This window comes from Eschrichtius robustus, chromosome 2, assembly GCF_028021215.1.
Source record: "Eschrichtius robustus isolate mEscRob2 chromosome 2, mEscRob2.pri, whole genome shotgun sequence".
In the NCBI taxonomy this organism is placed as follows: Eukaryota; Metazoa; Chordata; class Mammalia; order Artiodactyla; family Eschrichtiidae; genus Eschrichtius; species Eschrichtius robustus.
Window position 1 is genome coordinate 173,816,744 of NC_090825.1, and position 24,410 is coordinate 173,841,153.

At 57.4% G+C, this 24,410-nt stretch overlaps 1 protein-coding gene across 8 annotated transcripts; it reads right to left on the bottom strand.

The window, feature by feature from the left end:
* Positions 1 to 1,499: 1,499 nt before the first annotated feature.
* PNPLA6 (patatin like phospholipase domain containing 6) lies at positions 1,500 to 24,370 on the bottom strand. Of its 8 annotated transcripts, none has more exons than XM_068537111.1 (34): positions 24,214 to 24,370; positions 22,967 to 23,035; positions 22,543 to 22,630; positions 22,289 to 22,371; positions 21,997 to 22,094; positions 20,096 to 20,236; positions 19,848 to 20,007; positions 19,278 to 19,358; positions 18,928 to 19,056; positions 18,495 to 18,575; positions 18,246 to 18,408; positions 17,818 to 17,901; positions 17,401 to 17,510; positions 17,104 to 17,259; positions 16,939 to 17,016; positions 11,712 to 11,917; positions 11,361 to 11,492; positions 11,149 to 11,272; positions 10,564 to 10,677; positions 10,218 to 10,293; positions 8,183 to 8,323; positions 7,902 to 7,965; positions 7,444 to 7,612; positions 7,064 to 7,246; positions 6,777 to 6,895; positions 6,433 to 6,589; positions 6,018 to 6,134; positions 5,861 to 5,930; positions 5,304 to 5,420; positions 3,410 to 3,711; positions 2,344 to 2,460; positions 2,118 to 2,220; positions 1,898 to 2,007; positions 1,500 to 1,792 (listed from the first exon to the last, which is right to left on the bottom strand). In XM_068537111.1, exons 2-34 carry the CDS (start codon positions 22,991 to 22,993, stop codon positions 1,721 to 1,723), a joined length of 3,972 nt encoding a protein of 1,323 aa, XP_068393212.1. In that variant the 5' UTR covers positions 22,994 to 23,035; positions 24,214 to 24,370; the 3' UTR covers positions 1,500 to 1,720. The 8 variants fall into 8 exon arrangements, with proteins under 8 accessions (XP_068393212.1, XP_068393211.1, XP_068393209.1 ...); XM_068537110.1 differs by having other exon boundaries at positions 17,104 to 17,271; XM_068537108.1 differs by having other exon boundaries at positions 8,183 to 8,326; positions 17,104 to 17,271.
* Positions 24,371 to 24,410: the final 40 nt, after the last annotated feature.

Below are 24,410 nucleotides of genomic sequence, written 5' to 3' on the forward strand. Positions count from 1 at the left end.
GATAAATTAGGAGGTTAGGATTAACATATACACTGTTATATGTAAAATAGATAGTCAACAAGGAGCTACTGTATAGCACAGGGAACTCTATTCAATATCTTGTAGTAATCTATAAGGGAAAACAGTCTGAAAAAGAATATATGTATATACATATATATGTGTGTGTGTGTGTGTGTGTGTATAACTGAATCATTTTGCTGTACACCTGAACATAACACAACATTGTAAACCAACTATACCTCAATTTAAAAAAAAAAAAAGAAAAGGGACTTCCCTGGCTGTTCAGTGGTTAGGACTCCGTGCTTTCACTGCAGGGGTCTGGGTTCGATCCCTGGCTGGGGAACTAAGATCCCACAAGCCGTGTGGCGTGGCCAAAAATATTCTTTTTAATTGAAAATAAATAAATGTGAATTTTTAAAAAAAGATGCCCTTCCCTGGTCACCTATGCCAAGGTCCCTTCGTCCTCCTTGGCATCCCCTGCCCCGAGCTCCCACCGAGCATTAATCTCTAAGTTCTGCCATATTTTCTTGTACACATTTCTTGGGTGTTGTCCCCTCCCCACCGTCTCCGTGTCCACTGTCCTAATTTCGGCCTTGTCATCTCTCCCTGGTCTCTGGCCCCCTGCCTCCGCCTCCTCCAATCCATCCGCTTCCAGAAACAGACCTGACCGTTCTCTCCTTTGCTTAAAAACTACCCATGTGCATTGCAGGTGGGAACATAAAGTGGGTGTAGCTGCTGTGGAAAAGAGTTTAGCACCTCCTCAAAAAGTTGAACATAGAATTACCATATGTCCAGCAAATCCACTTCTGGGTATCTACCTAAAGGACTGGAAAGCAGGGATATTTGTACACCTGTTTTCATAGCAGCACGATTCACAACAGCCCCAAAGTGGAAGCAACCCAAGTGTCCACTGACGGGTAAATGCATAAACACGATGTGGTCCATCCATACAAGGGAATACTATGTAGCCTTTAAAAAGGAAGGAAATTCTGACACATGCTACAACACGGAGAAACCTTGAGGACATTATGCTCAGTGAAATAAGCCAAACACAAAAGGACAAATAATGTATGATTCCACTCACGTGAGGTCCACAAACAAGTCAAATTCCTAGGGACAGAAAGTAGAGTGGTGGGGGCTGGGGGCTGGGGGAGGGGAGCAGGGACTGAGTGTTTCATGGGGACAGAGTTTCAGTTTGGGAAGGTGAGACACTTCTGGGGATGGATGGTTGCACAATGTGAATCTATTTGGTGCCACTGAACTGTACACTTAAAAATGGGTAAAATGATAAATTTTATGCCATATATATACATACATATGTGTGTGGGCCTACAGGTGAATGTGGGGATGGCCACTCCCAGTGGGGGAAGCTCAGCCCGAGGCTGGGAGCGCAGGTCATGGTGACAAGCTCAAGGCTGTTTCCGGCCCCAGCCCGGGCCATCCTGAGCATGGAAGGTGGGGCGAGGTGCCCCCTGAACCCAAAGATGAGATACGGCCGCTTCCGAGAGGGGAAGGTTTATTGGTGTGACTGATCAAGGGTCATCAGTGCAGTGCTGCCCGTCCCCCGGGGGACAAGCCAGTCCAGTGTGTGGACCCTGGGGGCTGGGGGTCAAGGGGCACCCCGGGGGATCACAGGCATAGCAGCAGGCAGAGGGGGAGTGAGCCGCCCCCAGAGGGCCCACCCCTAGTCCAGCCCAAGGTGGGACCCCTCTCGAGGTCCTCAGGCATCCGCAGATCTGGGGGGGTTCTGCGGCAGACAGCTCCGGTGCCGGAGGATCGACTTGCCCTCCTCCTGCAGGGACAGGGGCGACCCCCACACGTGTCACACAGCCCGGGACACCGGCACAGTCAGCCGGGTCTCCCCACCTTGTGGGGGGCCCGGGCCGCCCGCTCTCACCGTCTCGGAGGCAGTGCTGGGGCTCGCGCCCTCCGGAGAGCCCCCTTCGTCCCGCGAGCAGTCTGGTCCCGCGTCCTCCTCGTACTCCGTCAGGCAGTCCGACTCTTCCCCTGGAACGGCAGTGGGGGAAGTTGAGGGCGCTCGGGCTGGGCTGACCTCTCCAGCCACCAGTACATCGACCCCAGCCCCACCCTCCTGGGGACGCCCTCAACCCCCTCACCATCTGCACAGCCGTCGGAAACAGAAACATAGCTCGTGGGGGGCTCGATCCGGGACACGATCTCCGCCAAGTCGGTGAAGCCGGAGCTGGGGAAGGCGAGCACCTGCGGGGCGGCGTGGGTGAGGCTCTCGGGGTCGTCTGGGGTCTGGGGGCGACCCAGAGGGGACTGGGGGCGGGGGATGTGTTGTCAGAGCGGCCCCGCCGGAGAAGGAGGGCACAGGCTTACGTCTGCACGGCGGCTCTCGTTAAGATCTGCAGACCGTCGGTCCGTGAGCATCTTTTCAATGACGTCGCCCCGGCTCCAGCCCCCAAACACGGCCTTCCCGTACTGGTAGCCCACATCCTGCAGGAAACGAGGGGGCTGGGGCCATGTCTGCAACCCCCGGGGGTGTTCTTCTCTGCCTCATCTTCTCTGCTTATCCCCACCCTGCCTGCCCCTGCCCTGGCCCCTCAAAAGCCTGATGCTCGGGGGGAGCTGGCATTTGAGACTACACTGATTTCAGAGTCGGCCATACGCAGCACACTCACCCCCATGTCCTCTATCCTGTGCCCCTGCCAGACATTACCAATCACTCTTTGCACATTCTTTCCCACTCAGCCCCATGCAGTGTGCCAAGTACCAAATGATTCGAGATGGCGGCGTGCAGGCTTATTTCAAGGTCTGCAAATATGCGGTATACCCGTAAATATCACCATCTCCCATGCCCATAACAGACATCGCTAATCCAGCATGGCATGTCTTCCCAGTGAGCCCAGAAAGGGAATCAGACATGTTTACTCAGGGCTCTGGGCAGCAGCTACTGATCATATTCTTTTCTTTCTTTCTCTTTTTTTTTTTTTTTGGCCACGCCGCACGGCATGCGGGATCTTAGTTCCCTGACCAGGGATCAAACCCGTGCCCCCTGCAGTGGAAGCACGGAGTCCTAAGCACCGGACCACCAGAGAAGTCCCAGCTACTGATCATTTTCAGTTGGCATGGGCTATGACACACTTTTCTGGGTCAGTGGCACATTACACAGGGCTCCATCCAGAGTATCCCAGAAATGGCATTAGAAATCTCTACGGCGTGCTTCAGGCAGTGCAGCTGGCACGTATTAAGAAACTTAGTTCGCACATACACATGTACATCCCCTTGCCACACTCACTGCAGACATCACTGATTGATTACCGTTCTATTCCCCACGGATCCCAAATGGAGCCCTAGAATCCTTCCCCTCATGTTGCTCTGGGCTTTCAGTAGTAAAGCTCTGCCGGCCCACCCCACTGGCACCAAGTGGCTCCCACCCGCTCACATAGATCTGGTCGAACTTCCCAAAGTCCATGGTCTTGAAGCAGTCAATGGGTGGGCGCAGGTACTCGCAGTACGAGCTGGACTTCACGACCTCCAGCTGCCGCACGCAGGACACATAGGCCAGGCGAGACTGGATCTCGGCCATGTCTGGAACCTTGATCTTGTCTGCCCAGGGGTTCAGCCGCTTCCACAGCAGCCACCAACCAGAGAGGCTGTCCCCGTAGGTGCTGAGGTCCGTCTCATCCTGGCTTCCCACGTCGATGGCGATGACCGTCTTGGCACCCATGCTGCGAGCAATGTCCGCTGTGGGGCCGGGGGGTCAGGGGGCTGTTCTCCACCAGGACTGAGGCAGGGAAGTTCAACCCAGCCCCACAAACACCATCATGCACGTGGTCACGCAAAAAAAAACCATGCGAACAACATGCAGGCATGCAAAGGGTATGGCTGTAGAGGCCGATGATGTGGAGGAGGGGATGGGTGTTGGAGCTTTTAGGTCTGGGGAACCAGGGCCAGAGGAATGGAGACGATGGAGGCAGAGGGATAAAGTCACTGGGGAAAGAGACACAAGGTCAGACACATGGGGGACAAAGATATGGAAGGAGAGTGACACGGAGAGACAGATTATAGTAAGGACACCAGGAGGCAGAGATGAAGGGATCAGAGTCATGGAAACAGACGGAGGGTCAGAGACGCAGGGAGATGTGGGAATAAAGACATCGGGAGACAGAGCTGCGGGGAGAGAAATGCAGGGGACCAGAGACAGCAACAGAGATTCGTCGGAGAGAGAGATATCAGGGACCAGAGATGTGGAAGGAGAGAGAATCCAGGTGGAAAGAGGGATCTTGAGGCTGAGACAAGGGACACAGAGCAAAGAGCCGGATCAAGGAGATTCAGGCAGCAGGACGGATGGGGTGAAGGATGGGGTGATGGCGCGGTGAGGAGGGTGCTGTAGCCGTGGGTCTGTGTGCCCCACTGAGGGCCCCTGAGTGGGTCTGGGGGTGCCTGGGGGGACATGGACAGAGTCCTGTAGCCAGGTCCAGTCCCCAAAGACACCTAAGTCTCCATCAGACTTTGCCCGTGTCCCTCACAAGCTTGTCTGTCTGTGTGTGTGTGTGTGTGTGTGTGTCTGTGTGCGCTGTACGCACCCCTATCAGGTATGTGCATGTCCTGTCTGTATGTTAGTGAACACACCCACCTCTGGGTATGCTATGCCTCTGTACACACACCCAGGACTGTTTGTATTCCTTTCCCGTGTCCCTAGATCAATGTCTAAGTATGTTTCTTTGTGCGTCCAAGTGTGCCCGTCCACCTGTGAGTTTGTACACACTTGCTCACGCGCATGAGATTGTGTGAGTGCAAGTATCTGTACAGAACGCCTATGCAGGAGTTGGCAAGCTGTCTGTAAAAGGCCAGAGAAAAAATAATCTCGGCTTTCCAGGCCATATGGTCTCTGTTGCAACTACTCAACTCTGCTGTGCAGACATAGCCACAGACAAAGGATAAACGATTAGGTGTGGCTGTGTGCCAATAAAACTTTATTTACAAAATCAGGCAGGGGGCCAGATTTGGCTTGTGGGGTGCAGTGTGCGGATCCCTGATCTATGGGACCTCAAGCGCCTGTGTAGCCAGCGTAGGTGTCTACTTGTGTTTGCACGCCACTGGGTGTGTGGAATTTTAAGTTGCAACCCCCCTGCCTCTCATCTGCATGCTTCAAGTGAGTGGGTGTGAAAGAAAGCTCGTCGTGGAGGTGCCCCACTCACCTGCGTGTGTCCATGCTTGCCCTGTGTGTGTGCGTGTCAAATACAGCACGTGGGCGCATCCTTCACCTGCACACACACGTCTGCCATGAGCTTGCCCGCGTGTCTGTGCACGGGGACAAGCAGGCGGCTACTTGCCTGGCAGGTTGTTGATGTAGCCGCCGTCCATGAGGAGGTGCCCGTCCTTGGGGTCGCACAGTGGCGGCAGGTATCCCGAGAGTGTCATGCTGGCACGCACGTATCGCCACAGGGAGCCTGCCCGGCGGGACACACAGACACAGACACGCACAGGCACACTCAGACACACTTGGAGGCCCGGCCAGCCCGGGGGGCTCGCTGACCCGGCACGTTGTTGACGTAGCACCCGTCCACCAGCAGGTGCCCGTCCCTGGGGTCGCAAGGCGGGGGCAGGTAGGGGCAGTAGGAGGCACTGGCCCGGATGTAGCGCCACACGCAGCCTGCGGGGACTGGTGTGAGGGGGTGAGGCGCCCGACGAGTCTCTCGGCCTCCTGCCCGCGAGGACAGACATACCTGGGGCCTCTGGGGCATTAGTGGGTGACGATTAGTGCTCAGCACTCAGGCCAGGAGGGATGGTCACTCATGTTAACAACGTCCCAGATGCTCGGCTGCCCCTCCCCCGCACCCATTCCCCACGTGGCTACAGTGGTTTTGGTGGGGCCGGCTGGGGTACCCACCATCTTTGTGGACACGCATGGCCGAGGCGGTGATGTCCGTGGTCACGTTGAAGTACGGCAGCCACAGGTCCTACAGGGACAGGGACTGGGGTCCAGGAGGAGTGGAGACTCCTGTGGGGAGGGGCAGGGGAGGGGCAGGCATAGGGGAAGAGCGCACCTCGATCTGCTTGTCCTGGAAGACACGGTGGATGCTGCGGTTGAAGGCCGACCCCGTGAACATGGAGGTGACGGGGTAGGTGAGGTCCAGCACGGGCTCCAGAACTGAAGTCATGCTCTAGGGGGCAATGGGCCAGCGGGGGGTCAAACAGGAGTCACTTGGGGGTCACTGACTAGGCAGTCCCTAAGGGGCCTGATTTCCCCAGCTGGGAGCTGGAAACTAGGGCCACTAGCCGGGAAGTCACGGGGGGGGGGGGGGGGGGCGGTCATCCAAGGTCCTGGAGGTATCTCTATAAAGGATCCAGGTGGGGTTCACAGATTAAGACGGGGAGGGTCAGGAGAAACCCAGAAGCCCCTCTAGGGTGAGGTTTCAGGGTGCTCCTGGGGTGGGGGGACCCCCTCCCCGCAACACACACCTTGGCCCACTCCCGGGCCCGCTGCTTAGTGCGGCTGGCGCTCCGCTCCTCGGCGTACAGGGCCCCGATGAAGGAGCCGATGGACGTGCCGCCCACCAGGTCGACGGGGACCCCCGCCTCCTCTAATGCCTTCAGCACCCCGATGTGTGAGCAGCCCCTGCAAGGTGGAGACCCAGTGACCCTCTGGGGATCCCCTAAGCCCCACCCCCAGGAATCTTATCCCTTCTCCCTCACCTGCAAGGCAGGTGGTGCCGGCCCGCCCCTATGGGATCGCGCCCAGGGAATCAGCGCTACCCCTCAGGGCCCCTGGCCCCGCCCCTGCCAGCGCTGACCCCGCCCCTCACCTGGCCCCGCCCCCGCCCAGCACCAAGGCGATGGTGTTGCCTGTGAGCACCCGCGCCAGGCGGGAGAAGTCGCTGTGCCGGTCTGCGCGCCTCGAGAAAACCTTCTCGTAGAGCTCGTGCTGGTGTGAAAGGAGAGAGACGCGGCCCATGAGGATGCGGGTGTAGGAGGCGGCGTCTGGACCTCCAAGACACTGCCCCGGCCCCTCTGGTCTCTAGGCCACGCCCCTCCAGTAGCCACGCCCCTGAAAGGTCCTGCGAGCCGACCCGTCCCCTGCAGGGCCCCTCACCAGCTTGGCGGGGCTGCGGCGCGAGAAGAGGCGGCGCGGACAGCGCAGATGCAGGTGCCCCGAGCACCAGCTGCGCATGTTGAGCCACTCCACTGTGCGCGTGGGGCCCTGGCCCTCCTCGCGGTGCAGCAGGACCAGCTGCTTGAGGGCGCGCACTGCCGTGTTCTCCAGCATCTGCTCCAGCTTTGTGGGGCGGGGGGGAGAAGGGGGAAGCACGTAAGTCACTCTCACCCGTGGTTTCCTCCCTGCCCCTCCCACACCTGGCCCCGTAGTTCCTGGTCACCTAGCCCCACCGGTGAGGGTGCACGCGGCCCGGCGCAGGCACCGGAGGGCAGGGGGCGGGATCCCAGGGATGGGGTCACTGTGAATGGTCTCCGGACCTGGCCAAGCGTGGGCTCCTGGTCGCCAAGGCCCACGATGAGGATGCAGTCGGCCTGGCGCAGGCAGCGCAAGGTCCAGGGCGTCAGCGATGCGTCTGTCTGGTAGAGCACGATGCGGTGCGTGTCCTCCTGCTGGGCCAGCCACCCCGACAGCCGGAATTCTTGGATGCTAGGATGGGGGTGGGGGGGGGGCGTCACCCTGGGGCTGGTCAGGGGTCCCTGCCCTCAGGGACCATGTAGCTCCATTGCTCTGGGGAGGGGGACCTGGACATCCAAGCCCCATACGTCTGCATCCTCCAGGGGCGGATTCACTCCACTGTCTCCCCAGTGACCAGAGGGATGGGGGGGCGCATGCTCCTTGTTTCACAGCCTAGATCTCAAATGAGATCTGAAAGAATCTTACGCTTTGAGCTTATCCCTCGCGCCCCACCCTAACCTCCTGCACCCCCAACACACACCTGTCCAGCGCAGAGGCCCCCAGGCGCGCCCGGATGATGTCACTGTTGAGGAGAAGTGTGGGGCCTGGGGATGGGTGAGGAAGGGTGTTTAGGAACCCAGGTCAACGGAGCTGGAGGGCCCTCCTATAAGACAATACCACCCACTCCGCTCCCACAGCCCTGCTCCAGCCCCCCAGCCCCACCTCTGACCCACCCAGGCGTCTCCATTCATTGGCCAATGCCCCCACCCACGTGCGCCTTGCCCCATGTAGACCGAAAGCCTGCCCTTGCCCACGACTGACCGATGGCTTGCAAAGCATGCTGCAGCTCCAGCATGAAGGCCACCATGGGCACCTCGGCACACACAGGCAGCACTGCCACTGTTGCCAGGTTGCTGGCTGGGTTGGTGAGCTCCGAGTGAGGGGGAACACCTAGTCCCGAACCTGCTGAGACCCCAAAGGATGGTATTTGCTGTGCAGTCCTGTGTCTGGAAAGGTCAACTCTCCTCTGCCTTCTCAGAAATCCCTGTTCCTTGTTCCTCAGCTGAGGCTTAGTGATGCCGTAGTGAAGGTCATGGCCTCGATCCTAGCCTCACAGCCTCAACCACTGTCCTTGATAAGACCTGGCTATCTGACCTTCAGTTCTGGCCCAATCTCCTCAGTGGCCTCCATTACACAACTGTATAACCATTTCTGTTTTCCACTCCACCTGCGTGGACTGATCTGTGCCCCTACCCCATTCTGGCCTTGGGGCCTCTGTCCACTAAAGGGACTTGGACACAAAACTAGACGGAAATGTATTTTTGATGCACTGATTGCTTATCAGCTTCTCTACTTACACTTTAGACCAAGCCATCAACCCCCATCTCTTGACCGGACTTCTCCCTGCCTCCTCTCCTTCAGTTCTTCCTATAACAGTCTGAACAAGTTCAAATGCCTTTCCACGGCTCCCAGTCCCTGCATGACTTGCCCCCCCACCCCCGCTATTCCTCCCCCTCACTCACTTTCCTCCTTGAGGTGTTTCAACACCACCAAACCCTGTGTGCAGAGCCTTCAGAGTTCTGCCAGCGTCTGGCCCCATCTCATTTATCAAGTCTCAGCTCATTGTCCTCAGAAAAGCCTCCCTCCCTCCCCTAGTCATACCCCATCAAGACCCTATTTTGTTTTCTGCACAGTACATTATCCGACATTGTACTTTTTGTATTTTAAAAACTGTATCTTGCTTCCGAAGCTGTAAACCCTTCTAGGGGCTTTGTCTGTCTTGTGCATTCTCCAGGTTCCCAGAGGTCTGAGATTTTAAAGTCCCTGCCCCTATATCTGCCCCAGAATCACACCAAGGGCAGTCCTGGCAGCTGGGTGGGAGAGAACGTGTATTTGTGTGCTTGGTGCAAGACTGGGGGAAAAGTTTATTGGGGAAGACCCTGGGCATGGGGGCAGTTCTTGGCCACGGCTCACCCCCCGCCTCCTACCCTCAGGATCCAGGTGCCAGGGCTGATGGGGCAGAAGCCCCTGGGGGGAAAAGGAGAGTAGAGGTTGCCAGGCTGGTCCAGGGTCAGGTCACCATAACACAGAACCTCAGGTCCATATTTCTGCACATCTCGAATCTGACTCAATTTCCCAGTGTATCCTAGCTGACGGAAACCACATCTCCCAGCATGCCCTGGGAAGGGACCCACACCACCATCACCCCCAGCATGCACTGGGACAGGGACCATCTCCCAGCATTCACCGGGACCAGGAACCACATCTCCCACTGGAGATGGGACAGGAGGTGGGACAGGAAGGGCTCAAAGCTGCCCTGGAAAACTGTTGGCTGTTCAGAGGGATGGCCTCATGCAGGGCAGAATGGAGTTGGTCAGGGCTGCCTGAGCGTCACCCCCACCACCAGATTTGTAGGCTGGTAACCTACAAAGCCACTTTCCAACATGCCCTGGGCCCCAAACACCACCCCATAGACTACACTTACCAGCACACTTTAGTCTAGGTTTCCCCTTCCTAGTACGTGGACTCCATCCTCCAGCCAACCCTGATACCCAGAACCAAGCTTGCCCTAAAGACTCCACCTCTCAGCACCACTGATACTTCAGATTCCATTAACAAGCCGGCCCTGGGTCCAGGACTCCGTTTCCCAGCATGCCCAGCAACCCGAACTGCAGCCCACAGCATGCACCGGAACTCGGAACTCGGATTCCCACTTCCCGCTTGAAGCCCCGCCCAGAGCAGGTTATACGCGGGACTCCACTTCCCAGCATGCCCTGGGTTCATGGCTCCCTCTCCTAGCTCGTTCTGGGCGTTGGACTAGATCCCTTAGCATTCGCGGGCGCCGGCCAGCTCTCACCTGGGAAGGGTCCTTGCAGCTGCTGCAAATTCCCCAGAATTTTCTGGCTCAGCAGGTGGATGAGGCGGGTGACGACCTGGGGCGTTGGAGGCCGGCGGTCCAGTGAGACTGGAGGAGCAGTTCTGCACCATCTTTTCCTCCTCTACCAGGGCGCCTGGGTCCCTGTTACCTGAGCCCCACCCCATGAGCCCCGCCCTCACTTGGAGGCTTCACCTCCTTCCTAGGGCTCCACCCCCATCTAACCCCCCTCTCCACACATTAGGCCCTGCCTTCTCTGGGTACCCGCCCCCACTCCCATCTGTCCAGCCCCCATTAGGAGAACAGCCCACAACCCAGCGAGCTGCACCTGCGGGTATCGACGTTTGATGTGGCCCAGGGTGCCCTCGGGGAGTTTGGCCAGCTCTGTGTCGCGCACCGCGTGCACCGTCGTGGCACGTGGCTGCCTGGTCAGCGCCTCCACCTAGGGGACAGCGTGCCTGACCAGGGCTGCGTGAGCCAGGAGCTTGATAGGTAAGGGGGAGGACGACCATGGGTGCAGAGAGGAGGCGGTACCGAATCCCCCCCACCCCGCCCCAACCCCCAGATGGGGGTGGAGAGAACCAAGCCTCACTACCCATCTCGGGGCTCTGAGGAAAGGGAGCGGACAGGAGGACAGGGGTCCACACCGGCGGGGGTCCCCTCTTCTGATGGAGAGAGGTCTGGAGACCGATTCAGATCAGACTCACCACCCTGGTGAGGTTGCCCCCATCGAGGTTGCCCCCATCGCCCCGCCCCATGGAAAGGAGCTGGGGAAAGTGGATTGCACGAGGTCATAGGTTGGGGAGGGAGCGTTCACTACCCCCAACGGGTTAGCCGGGATGAAGTGTATGTTGGGCGTGGGGGGAAACTGGACTGGGAGAGGTTAGAGGTCAGTGGGTGGGGCCGAGCTCACCACTCCTATGAGATCCCCGCGGCCGTACTCGCCCACCAGCTCCTTCTTGCCGTTGCCACGCTGGATGACACTTCGCAGCCGCCCATTGAGCACGATGTAGGTGCAGTCGGAGCGGTCGCCCTGCCTGGGGTGGCGGTGGGAGGGGCGGGTCAGACAGGGCAGGGGTCCTCGTAGGCAGGGCCTGAGGGGAGAGGTGGAGGCGGGGCCTGCACCTGTACAGTGCGCGTCCCGCCTCCACCGCTGTCCAGTCGATGGCGAAGTCCATCTGGCGCACGAAGGGTGACATCCTCGCGGCCACGGTCTGCGCGGCGCTCAGCACTACACTGGGCTGTGCACGCATGATCCTGTAGGCGAAGGGCGGGGGTGCATGGGCCGGGGGCGCCCTAGAACGGCCCTTAGGGAGTGGAGAGGGTGGGTGATGGCCTGGAGGTGGGACAGGAAGGGCTCAAAGCTGCCCTGGAAAACTGTTGGCTGTTCAGAGGGATGGCCTCATGCAGGGCAGAATGGAGTTGGTCAGGGCTGCCTGAGCGTCACCCCCACCCCAGTATCGGGCCCAGTCATACTCATAGAAGTCGGACTTGGAGATCCGCAGGAAGGTGCAATCACGCTGGGCTCGCAGCGTGAAGATGAGGGGCTCGCCGGTAAGCACGGCCAGCTGTCCCACCAGCTCTCCGGGCTGCACCACGAACAGGCACACATCTTCGGCCTTGTCGATCATGCGCTGGTAGACGTGCAGGCAGCCCCAGAGCACGAAGTGCAGGCTCACATCCTGTAGGGCAAGGGCCAGGAGATGGGCACAGGGGCACCACCTCACCCACAACTCAGGGCAGTGCATTCCAGAGGAAGGGTTAAGGAAGGAAAAGTTGGAGGGAGTGAAGGCTTTCCATAGCACTGAGCTGAGCAGCATATGTATCTATATTCCCACTCAGCACCCAGAGCAGACATTGCTAATGGATGACCCAACTCAGCCCAGATTAAGGCCCATGAATTCTTTTCAACACAGCCAGCAAGAGCCTACGAAGGCTGGCTACACAGGAGCATGGCTGAGCTTAGAGCCTCTTTGCTTGTGCTGGGCAACTGCATAGCTACATGGAAAAGAATAAAGTTGGATTTTCACCTTATGCCATATTAAAATGGATCAAAGACATGAATCTGAGAGCTTAAACTATAAAACTCTTAGAAGATGGGACTTCCCTGGTGGCGCAGTGGTTAAAAATCCGCCTGCCAATGCAGGGGACACAGGTTCGAGCCCTGGTCCGGTAAGATCCCACAGGCCGCCGAGCAACAAAGCCCGTGCACCACAACTACTGAGCCCACGTGCCACAACTACTGAAGCCCACGTGCCTAGAGCCCATGCTCCACAACAAGAGAAACCACCACAATGAGAAGCCGGCGCACCGCAACGAAGAGTAGCCCCCGCTCGCAGCAACTAGAGTAAGCCCATGCGCAGCAACGAAGACCCAACGCAGCCAAATACATATATACATACATACATAAAACTCTTAGAAGAAAATATAAGGGTCAATCATGGTCACACTGAATTTGGCAACAGAATCTTGGATATGATACCAAAAGCCCAAGCAACAAAATGAAAAATAGATAAACTGGACTTCAACAAAATTAAAAACTTTTGAGTTTCAAAGGGCACTATCAAGGAAGTGAAAGGACAACACACCGTATGGGAGAAATATTTGCCAATCATATATCTGCTAAGGGTCTGGTATCCAGAATATGTAAAGAATTCTTACAACTCAGTACTAAAAAGACAAATAACTCAGTTAAAAAGTGGGCAAGGGCTTCCCTGGTGGTACAGTGGTTAAGAATCCACCTGCCAATGCAGGGGACCTGGGTTCGAGCCCTGGTCCGGGAAGATCCCACATGCCACGGAGCTACTAAGCCCGTGCACCATACCTACTGAGCCTGCACTCTAGAGCCTGCGAGCTCCAACTACGGAGCCCCCGTGCTACAGCTACTGAAGCCCGCGTGCCTAGAGCCCACGCTCCACAACAAGAGAAGCCACCGCAATGAGAAGCCTGCGAAGTGCAACGAAGAGTAGTCCCCGCTCGCCGCAACTAGAGAAAGCCTGCGTGCAGCAATGAAGACCCACTGCAGCCAAAAATAAATAAATAAAATAAATTTTTAGAAAATGGGCAAAGGCTCTGAATAGACATTTCTCCAAAGAAGATATATGAATGGCCAGTAAGCCCATGAAAAGATGCTCAACATCATGAATCATTAGGGAAATGCAAATCAAAACCATAATGAGACGCCACTTCACACCCACTAGGATGGCTTGAATCAAAAAGTGTTAGAGAGGATGTAAGAAACTGGAATCCTTACACACTGCTGGTGGGACTGTAAAATGGTGCAGCCACTTGGAAACAATCTGGCAAAAATTTTTAAAGTCCTCAAAGAATTAAAAATAGAGTTGCCGGGGACTTCTCTGGTGGCACAGTGATTGAGAATCCACCTGCCAATGCAGGGGACACAGGTTCAAGCCCTGGTCTGGGAAGATCCCATAAACCACGGAGCAACTAAGCCCGTGCGCCACAACTACTGAGCCTGCGCTCTAGAGCCCGCGAGCCACAGCTACTGAGCCCACACGCCGCAACTACTGAAGCCCGTGTGCCTAGAGCCTGTGCTCCACAACAAGAGAAGCCACCGCAATGAGAAGCCCGTGCACCGCAACGAAGAGTAGCCCCCGCTCACCGCAACTAGAGAAAGCCTGCATGCAGCAACAAAGACCCAACGCAGCCAAAAAAAAAAGAAAGAAAAAAAATAGAGTTGCCATATGACCCAGCAACTCAACTCCTAGGTATCTACCGGACAGAAATGAAAACGTGTCCACAAAGACATCTGCACATAAACGTTCATAGCCGCATTATGCCTACTAGCCAAAAGGTAGAAATAACTCAGTGTCCATCAACTGATGAATTAAGAAGCAAAATGTGGTCCATTCATACAATGGAACAGTAGTCAGCCGTAATAGAATGATGCAATGACACATGCCACAACATGCATGAACCTTGAAAACATCATACTAAGTGAAAGAAGCCCAGACGCAAGGGGCCACGTATTGTATGATTCCATTTATATGAAATGTCCAGAACGGGCAAATCTATAGAAACGTAAGATTAGTCGTTGCTTAGGGCTGGGGCTGTTTAGGAGGTAGGAGACTGATGGCTTAAGGGTATGGTGTTTCTTTTTTAAGGTGATCCTCTAAAATGCACAGTGGTGATGGTTGCACAACTATGTGAATACACTAAAAACCACTGAATTGTACTCTTTAAATGGGTGAATTGTATAATGCATGAATTACGTCTCTAAAACTATCACCAAAAAAAAAAAAAAAAAATCCCCTTTGGGAAGTTCCCTGGTGATCTAGAGGTTAGGATTCACCACTTTCACTGCTGGAGCCCGGAGCCTGGCTTCAGTCCCTGGTCAGGGAACTGAGATCCTGCAAGCCGTGCAGTGCATCCAAAAAAAAAAAAAAAAAAAAAAAAATCCCCTTTGCTCCCAGTTCCCTTGTTCCACTCCATCCCTGTTGACTTCCTTTTGTTTCCTACAGATGGAATAGCTCTACCACAGGACATTTGCACAGACTGTCCCCTCTGCATAGAATGCTCTTTCCTTCCCCTTGCACCTAGTTAATTCGTCCTCATCCTTCCTCCTTCTCTGGAGGTCACTTCCACAGAGACACTGCCTTGACTAAACCAGACGTTGTGGAGCTGAGAACATCTCCTTTGTAGCACTAAGCACATATGATTTAGCAACCATTTGTGTAATCCTTTGACTGTAATGTCTGTCAGAACTATGAGCTTCCCACAGGCAGGGGACCCCACTGGTGTTTCTTGCCTCTGCAACAACCCTGGGACACAGCAAACGCCCCTCTCCCCTCTGGTTAGCCTGCCCAGGTGGATGCCTCTCTGTCCCACCCTTTCAAATAAGGAACTGAAACCGCCCAGAGACAGAAAGGTTCCTTCCTCATTCATTACACAAACCTGTCTGACACCCCACAAAGCCCCAAATGACTGCCAAAACACTGCAAGGATCCCTGGGAGAGGCACAGGCCCAGGAGACATACACACACGCTGGGACCTTCCAAGATAGAATTCCCAGACTGGGTTTGGGATATAAATGGGAGTGATTAATAGTAGGCTGCCATTTGTCCTCAGATTGGGAAGCATGTTTTTTTCCACTGCAGGACTTCTCAGAGCCTTGAATATGCTAATAATGCTAACTGGGAGCTGCCAAGAAGGGGTAAAATAACCTGCATTTCTCCAACATGTTGCACACAGACCCCTTGTGATATGGCTGTTCCATGAAATACACTTTGGGAAATGTTTGTGGAAAGCGGGGTTTCTCAACCTTGGCAACACTGACATTTTGGACTGGATAATTCTGTTGTAGGGGGACTGGCCCACGCAGTCTTGCATCCCTGGTCTCTAACCCATTAGATGACAGTAGCACCCTCCCAAGTCAATCAAAAATGTCTCGACGTTGCCAAATGTCGTTGACAACGACGTTGAAAACTATTGGTGTAAAGTTTCAGAGGGAGGCACAGCAGACCAGCTTTGTCCCTAACAAAGTCCTGAAGACCCCAAGGAGCCTGGTGTGTTAGCAGGCTGGGCTGGGGCTGGGGCCGGGCCGGGCTGAGCCCGGCAGAGGCTCCTAGATAAGCAGGGGCCCGGGGCCCCTGCAAGGGCTATGGTGTGACCACACTTCCTCAGCCAGTCCCTCAAGTACCTCAAACAGCTGGCACAAAACTTCCTCTGCAGAAAGGAGCCCACCCTGCAATGAGCAGCTCGACGTGGCAGCTCAGTCAACTGATCACGTGATATGACAGCAACCCTTAAGTCAACCATACTCCAATAAAAATTAAAAACAACAACCATAACCACCCAGCCAGCTAATAGCTGGGCCACCCCCAGCCCCTCCCCCAAGCCCAGGGCTCCTCCCCTGAGCCTGGGGCGGTGCTGTGGTCTCAACGCCTAAGTCATGTCACCCCTACTGTCACCCCCACCCCATCCCCCGACTGGGAGCGGCTGCTCCAACCCCCCCCTGGCCTGTCACCCTTGCAAACCCTAGTAGCTGCGAACTGGGTATTTCCTGTTTCATCCTCACAACAATTCTAGCAGAGAGTTATGACCCTCATTGCGCAGGCGAGGAAGATGACAAGTTTCTAGATGATTCACCCAAGGTCACACAGGGAGTCAAGGCAGAGTCCAGATTTCACCTTTGGCTTCCTCCCTAACCCTCCTCCTCTGTGCTCCTGGGCTGTGACGTCACAACGGGTCTCAGTTTCCCCGCCTGGAGAATGGACGGCTTAGTGGGATGCACAGTTTCCCACGCCTGTGTGTCGCCAGGAGGCACTGAAATCCAGCTCGTGGGGCTAGTTCCCGGCCTCCAGGTCCAGATTCTGACCTGCACCCGTTTACTGAGTGCCCCATCCCAGCAGGGACCCAGGAATGAGAAGCAGACAGAGCATCAGAGTATGCTGTAGAGTTGAAAGGTCAGAAAATGGAGGTTGCAGGAAATGCAAGGACAGGGAAGAGAAATATAGGGGTGGGGGTCCTAGTGTAAAAGGTTCAGGGATTAGAGGAGAAAGGTCAATATGTCCAGAGAACATGGGGAGGGAGGGCTGTGAGTCAGAGTCATAGGATCCAAAGGTCAGGGGTTGGAAATCATATACTGGGAGGTCTACACCTAAGGTGTAAAGGCAAGGATCAGAGATCAGAGAGAGAGGCCTTGGGTCGGGCTGCATGATCAGCGTCCAGGGCTCAGCCTCACCTGGTCCCCCTGGCGGGCAATGATGGTGCCAGCTTTGGTGTGATGCAGCAAGACACGGCTGTTCAAAAGGGAGGGGTCCTGGGGAGGAAGGAAAGGGGGTTGAGACTGGCCCAGCCAGGCCTCCCACCCCCCAACCTGGTCCCCCAGACGCCCTCAGCTGCCCACCTCAATCCGCATCAGCTTGGCCAGCTCCCGCTTCGCCGCCTCAAAGATGCTGCTCGTCTGGCGGCCCTGGTAGGGCCCGAAGGGGCACCCGCCGGTGGCCAACTCGTCCTCACAGTAGCTGTATTCACAGGCGCCGGCTGGCTGCTCCCGGGCCTCCTGAGTAGGGGTCTGTGTGGGGCAAGGCCTGTGACCTCCCTACTCCCACCCGACCTTCCTCCTCGGGGGACTCCACCTGTGGCCAGACCAGGGTCCCAGGAGGGGACTGGGGTGGGGTGGGGGAAGCAGGCAGGTCCTTACCCGAGCCAGGGCTGCCTGGAGCCCCACTGAGGCCTCTTCCTGCAGGGACACGGAGATCCGGCCCCGCTCATATGCCATGTCGAAGTCCGAGCGAGGGCCACCCTGCAAGCCTGCAGTGGGCAGGGGGCAATAAATGCAATAAAGATGAGAGTGACCATAGCTGGAGTCTAAGCAAGCACTACCTATGCACCCGAGGCCATGGCTACACAGACATGACTAATCGATCACCGCTCTGTCCCTCGCAACCCTTCTCACCACAGTTGGCAGGGCACCATCTCAACGACTACCCGCAAAAAAAAGACATGAGAAAGTGCTGCCGATATTCCCATTTCACGGATGAGAAAAATCAAGACTGGCAGGCCTGCATCCAACCCAGAAATTCGATGGCCTCCCCCCACTCCACTTGGTGCCCCAAACCTGAGATGTCCACGGGCATCGAGATGCAGCGACTCAGCAAGGGGGCCGAGGGGGCTTCCAGGGATGTGGGCTTCACTGGGTCCCCTGGGGGAGACGTGTGTTCAGGCTCCAGCTCCTCAGAGCGCCCAGGACTGGGGGTGGGGAGCTGAAGGGGGCCTGGGGAGGGGTCATCTCAGAGTCCCTGGGGACTGGGGGACTAGGAAAAGTGATTCCAATGGGCCCGTGGGACTGAGGCCAGGGCTCCTGGGGGAACCAAACAGGAGTCACACCTGGGTACCTAGCTAAGCGGGTCCCTGGGGGGCTGGGCAGGTCAGGTGGGAGTATCTGAGGAACTGAGACAGGCATTCAGGGGCAGAGCCTGGGCTTCTTGGGAGTGGGCTGGGCCAGCCTACGGTTCCTGGGGGTCAGGCAGGGGCCATCTTGGGTACCTGCAGTTCCAGGCACTGGGGCCCCGGTGGGGTCAGGCGGCCGGCCAGGCGTCTCCCTCGGCTCCTCAGTAGCCGAGGTGCTGACCGTCCGCTTGGAGCCACGCACAGGGCTGGTGCGGGCTGGGAGGCCCGGGCTGGGGAAGAGGCGCAGGGGCTGGATCTCCTGGGGGCAGAGGGGATCCTGTGGCGTGTCCGGGGAGGCACACGCCACACACCCCTCCGGCCCCTGGTGCTCTCCACGTAACTCACATGGCTGAAGAGCTCATTGGTCAGGCCCAGGTAGTTGTGAAGTGCCAGGAAAGTGACCCGCTGCAGCCTCACCATGATGATCTTTGGGGACATGGTCGTCAGAGGAGGGGGCCAGGGAGAAAGAGGGTGAGCCACAGGACTTAGCACTAAGGGGGTGAGGCCGTGGATGGGGAGATGGAGATGGAGCTAAGGTCAGAAGGTCAAGGTCGGAGCAGGAAGGGGCTGGGCAGGGCCCTAGGAGCCAGGGAGAAACCGACAATCAGGCGGCAGAAACCTGGGGACACGGGGTGGAGGCAGCTCATGGGAGGAGTCAGGGAGGTCTGGCTGCTCAGGGCCGATAAGCACAGCTTCAGTGCCTGCTGGCTGCTGGGTCCCAGCCCCGGGAGCCTGTGACGGGTGGGGGGTTATGGAAGGAAGTGGACGGCCCGCTGACCTGCACGACCCGCACCAAGCTCTCGGGATACTTGGTGAAGACGGCTGAGAAGGCCTCGACTGGAAGCCGCAGCACCGTGGAGTCTCGGGCCGCCCGAGCGGACACAGTGCGCTGGGGGTGCTGGTGACCCTGGGGGTGCAGGGGGCACAAGGAGAATCAAGGTCAGGGGCTGTGAGAGCCCCCCTTCCCGCTCCCCCCCGACCCCTCCTGATGCCACTGCCTTGAGGGACCACTGGCAACATCAGGGACGCATCAGAGATGGGGGCCCTGAGGGTGACCCTCTCCAGCCCAGCCTGGTGGCTGTGGCCTCCCAGCCAGCCTCCCCAGCCCCCTCCGTACTGGTCACTCACGGTGATGACATCCAGGATGCTCAGCAGGCTGTTGACACTGTCCCCAGGAACCACTTCCTTCACCACACACTCCTTGCCATCCTGAGACACGGGGTGGCGGAGGGGCGCACTGACCAGCGCTGCCCCTGCCCTGCCAGCCCACATCCTGCCCCCCGACCACGCCACTGGTCCTCACTCTCCCTCGGTGATCACTGACACCCGGACCCCACTGAACCTTCCGGCCAGCATCACTAACCATAACCGGTGACTGGGCAGACCACCCCAGATGCCCTTGGACACCCGTTCCCAACTCCTGCCTGCACATCTCATAAGACCACCAACCCTGGGAGTTCCCTGGTGGTCTAGTGGTTAGGATTTGGCGCTTTCACTGCCGTGGCCTGGGTTCAATCCCTGGTGGGGGAACTAAGATCCCACAAGCTGCGCCTCGCGGCACTGCCAAAATTAAAAAAAAAAAAAAGCCCACCAACCCTGCTGACCAAAAGCACTGCCTGTCCCCAGTGACCGCTGCACCATTGCTCATCCCTGCCGCCCATCTCCCCGTGGTGCCCCCCGGAGGGGGAGCCCACTCACAGGAGCCGGCAGACAGAGCTCCAGCAGCCCATCCTGCACCACGTAGATGCTGGCATCGGGCTGGCCTGGCCGGAAGACGTAGTCACCCTGGCTGAGCCGCTGGAAGACCATGTGCCGGCACAGCTCCAGGAAGAGCGGCTTCTCAAAGTGGCCCAGCACCCTGTTGGATAGGGGCCGGTGAGCGGAGAGATGCAGGAGGTCAGGTCAGCCCCAGCTCTGCAGCCCCCTGCCTGCACCCTGACACTGACCGGACGTTCTTGAGCATGTAGAGCACCTCGGAGGGCAGGTGGGAGTTGGCCAGGTCGCCCTCGGTCAGGTCAGCCTCCAGCACCGCAGGCGGGGGCTCCTTCCGCTGCAGCGTTGGCGTCTCTTTCTGGATGCGCAGGATCCTGGTGGGAGGAGAGGGGAGCGAGGAGGGGTGGTGAAAAGCAGGGAGAGGGCTCAGGAAGACCTGAGACTCCCCCACAGAGCCCTTCCCTGGGGTCACCAGAGCAGGGCTCAGCAAACTCTGGCCCGCTGGCCAAATTAGGCCAGCCACCTCCTTTTGTAAATAAAGTTTTATTGGCACGAGCTATTAATACATTCATTCATTTACATATTGTCTGAGGCTGTTTTAATGCTACAACAGCAGGGTTGAGTCGTTGCAGCAGCGTTGCGTGAAGCCTGCAAAGCCCCAGATGTGGCCCAAAAAAGAAAAAAGTTGCTGACCCCTGAAATAAAACCCTGAGGTCACCCTTCACCAGTCACAGGCTCCCTAGATGGACCCTCTCATTAAGTGGATCCCTGACACAGCTTCCAAGATATGGGCAGACCCCAGAAAAGTGCCTCTGTTCATCATGGGACCCCACATATTGCACGCCTCCATCATGTAGCCTCTGTCATGTAGGCAGAGCCTTGGGGTAGCTTCCATTATATCAGGGCACCCCAGATACAGCCTCTCTGATCCTTGTAAAAATCCCTGAGATAACCCTTCCTCCCCAGTCTCAGACAACCCTGAGATAGCCTCTTTGATGGTCACAGAGACTCTTGAGATAGCCCTGGTTACATGCAGAGAATCCAGATACAGCCCCTCTGCTAACCATGGACCTAGGAGAGCTCCTCCCTGGGAGTCACAGTTGCTACTGAAGACAGTCCTTCCACTAGTCACAAAATGCTCAAGATAGACCCTCTAGAATGAGCTTAAACTGAGTTCAACTCCACATTACAGAGAAATCCAGAAATAGTTCCTCTTCTGATCAGGAAGATCCTTGGGCTAGCCCTTGCCCAGGTCACAGAGAGCTGAGATAGCTCTCTCAAGGTCACGGCACCATCAGCGTAGCTCCTTAAGGGTGTGCAGACACTGAAACCGCCCCCAGGAGGTGGACAGACCCTCAACTAATTGTGAAAGATCTAGAGATAGCCCTCCTACTCAAGTCATAGAAAGCCATGGGATAGCACACCTGTTGACCATGGACATCCCTAGAATGGCCCCTCAGTGCGAAGAAACACTTGAGACAGACCTCCAAAATAGACTCTGTGATGTCAGGAGACCCCAGAGCCAGCTCCTAACTTGGAAAGATCCCTGAGAGAGCCTTTCTCAGAGACCCTGAGGGAGCCCTTTGCTGATGATATGCCCTGACATGCCCTTCCTGTGTCTCTAGCGCCAAAAGATTCTTGAGATGACTCCTAGGGAACAGAACCCCCTCACAAAGCCTCCGTGTAGTGTGGGAAAAATCCAAGGGAGGTGACACAGAGAGATGCTTTCTGATGCAGAGAGATTGCTGAGATAACCCCTAGGGAACAAAAGCCAGAGATAGCCCCTCCTGCAGGCCCCAGAAAGACCTGCGATAACTCCAGTGAGACTCCGGAATAAACCCTCTCGTGTGAGGACCCCAGATTTGACCCCTAAGGGTATGACAAGACATCCGAGATAGTGCCTGGGGATTAAATAACTCACGGATGCCCCTGTGGCAGGGGACATCACTGAGAGAGCCCTCAGGTGATAGAGACAGCCTGTCTGGTGGGGGAGAGCTCTGAGATAGTCCCACTGACATGGAAAGACTCCTAAGACAGTCCGTGGGGTTCAAAGAAGCCTGAGATACACCCTTCGGTGTGGGATGATCACTCAAAAAGCCCTGGACAGCCCCAAGCACACCTAGCACAGCCTTACTTCTTAGCAATGTTGAGCATCTTAAGTTTCTTCTTCATGCGTGGCCGGGAAGTGGTGGAGACGGAGGCGTCCACCAGCGAAGAAGTGGATTGTGATACCTGGGAGGATTAAGGGGGGGGGGGGGGAGGTGGGAGGAATGCGTCAACTGCCAGTTCAGACCCTAGGGAAGAGAAGGGGGGCAGATCCAGAGGCCCTTGATCAAGGAGGGCGGCCGGCTTACTACGAAGTGTAACTAGGGAAAGGGCAGGGTCTCTGTGTGGCCAGTGGGAGCCCCAGGGGGTCCCAGACTCACCTTCCGCATAATCTTCCGGCCATAGAAAAGCACTTTATCTCTCTTCCGGAATCGATACCGCGGGCCATCCGGGGCTGGGGTTTCTGGGGATAAGTGCGGAGAGGGGCATTCTGAGCTCCACGCACACTCCGCACGGGCCAGAGATGGGGACGCTGCGTACAGGCTCCAGCAAATCCCATCTCTACCGCCTCAGGGGCCCGGACATTTCAGCTTCCCATCCCTCAGCACCCCCAGAAGGCCCTCTGGGTCCTCACTCGGCACTCGAAGCCTCCGCACCAGCAGGAGGATGAGCACGGCCGTGACCAGCACCGCGACTCCAGCCCCGATCATCACACCCAGCACCTGCGGGACGAACGGCACTGGCTGCGCATCGCATACCCGCTCCGCCAAGCCTTCCCCGGGGGCCGGGACGCCCGGGACCTCATCCCACTGAGCCAAGGCCGCCTCCGAGATCGCAGTCGGCCCGGGCCTCGACGTCCCCATCTGCAAAGTGGGCCAGCGCTGCTCCCTCCCCTGGGGAGCAACGCTGTCTGGAGGCTCGGCGGCCCGCAGTGCACACCGGGAAACGTAGTTCCGCCTGAACAGACGCAGACTGGTTCTCGCGGGACCGCGATGATGCGCGCTGAGCACGTCGGGAATTGTAGTCCCCGCGGCGCCGCACAAACCCCCAACCCTTACCATTCCGGTTTGCAGCGGCGCCTCCATCAGTTGTTTCAGGCTGGGCGGCAGGTCTGGTAGTTCAGACTCCTGGGGAGAAAGAAGCAGGACGAACCCGGGCAAGTCATCACTCTGGGCCCGCCCCTCCCCTGCTGCAAGCCCTGCCCCCTTCGTACCCACTGCCGGGGCGGCTTCTCCGCAGGCCTGGGGGCGACTGAAGGGGCGCTGCGGAGCAGAGGGGTGGGGCAAATTGACCTCGGGGCCCGAGCTAGGGAGTAAGGTGGGTCCCCGGGTCCCCACCAGGCTCCCCTTACCTACGCACCAGGCCGACCTGATGCCCCACTTATCCAGACCCACCCCGGGGCCAAAGGGCAGCCGGCCGGGCACCCACTGTTAGCAGCCAGCGAACAAGTCCCTGAAGGGGCACGGATCAATCCTGATCCACCGAGCCCTAGGTCGCACCCCAGCACCCCCTGCGAAGACTGGATGCCCGCACCCCACGAAAACTGGGCCCGAGTCATGGGGCCGGGGAGATGCCTGGCTCCCGGCCCAAGCCTGGCCCCGGGGAGACAGAGGCTGGGGCACGGGGGAGTGCAGCCAGGAGCTCCTTCCCAAGGGGTCGTGGTGCAATGCCGAGGTCTCAGTAGCATCCTGGGACGCTCGGAGTGGGGTGGGCTCGCAAAGTGTTACTGGGTGATGCTGGAGATTTACTGTCACGTAATAGTAAAGTTATGGGGTCTCTGATGGTGCGGATTATCACTGGGACTCCAGGAACGATGCTGGCGCCATTGCTGGGAGACGTAACCAGGGACGCTGGAATTACGGGTTGGGGGGGGGGGGTGGGGGGGTGACTAGGAAGTTACCGAGAGATTCTGAGGACTATAGGACTATTACTGGGAAAACCGGGAGCTGGTTGGGCACGTCCCTGGAGTCGTTCGAGCATGATACTGAGGAATGCTGGAATATTACTGAGACTTTTCTGGGAGGCTGAGGCTGTTTCTGGCGCCATTCGAGTATTAATGGAAATTTGGGGGAGTCACTGGGTCCTTGAGACATTACCTGTAAAATTCACGGGGGACTAGTCCCCTTCCAACCGAGGGTGCACCTGGCTACCGGTGCGAAAACACCTGCCGGAAGCTGGGGCATGGGGGAGACGGGAGAGTCAGAAAGTCGGGAGCTACCGGGAATCGGCGGAGGACACACCTTGGGAAAGCCGAGGGCTCGCTAACAACCCGCGAAGGGACGGGGCGAAGAAAACCCGGACTCACCCAAAGGGCCGCAGCCGGGATCCACTCTGCGCCAACTCCGTTAACGTTCTGCCCAGCGCCGCAGGCGCGGCCCCTTTAAGTTATTCACCACAGGGTGCGCCACGGCCCCGCCCCCCGCCATGTTTGGAAGGTCGCGCTGAGCCAGCCACACTGAGTGTGGCGACGCTTTAAAGGGACCGAAGACCAGTTGGCGCAGG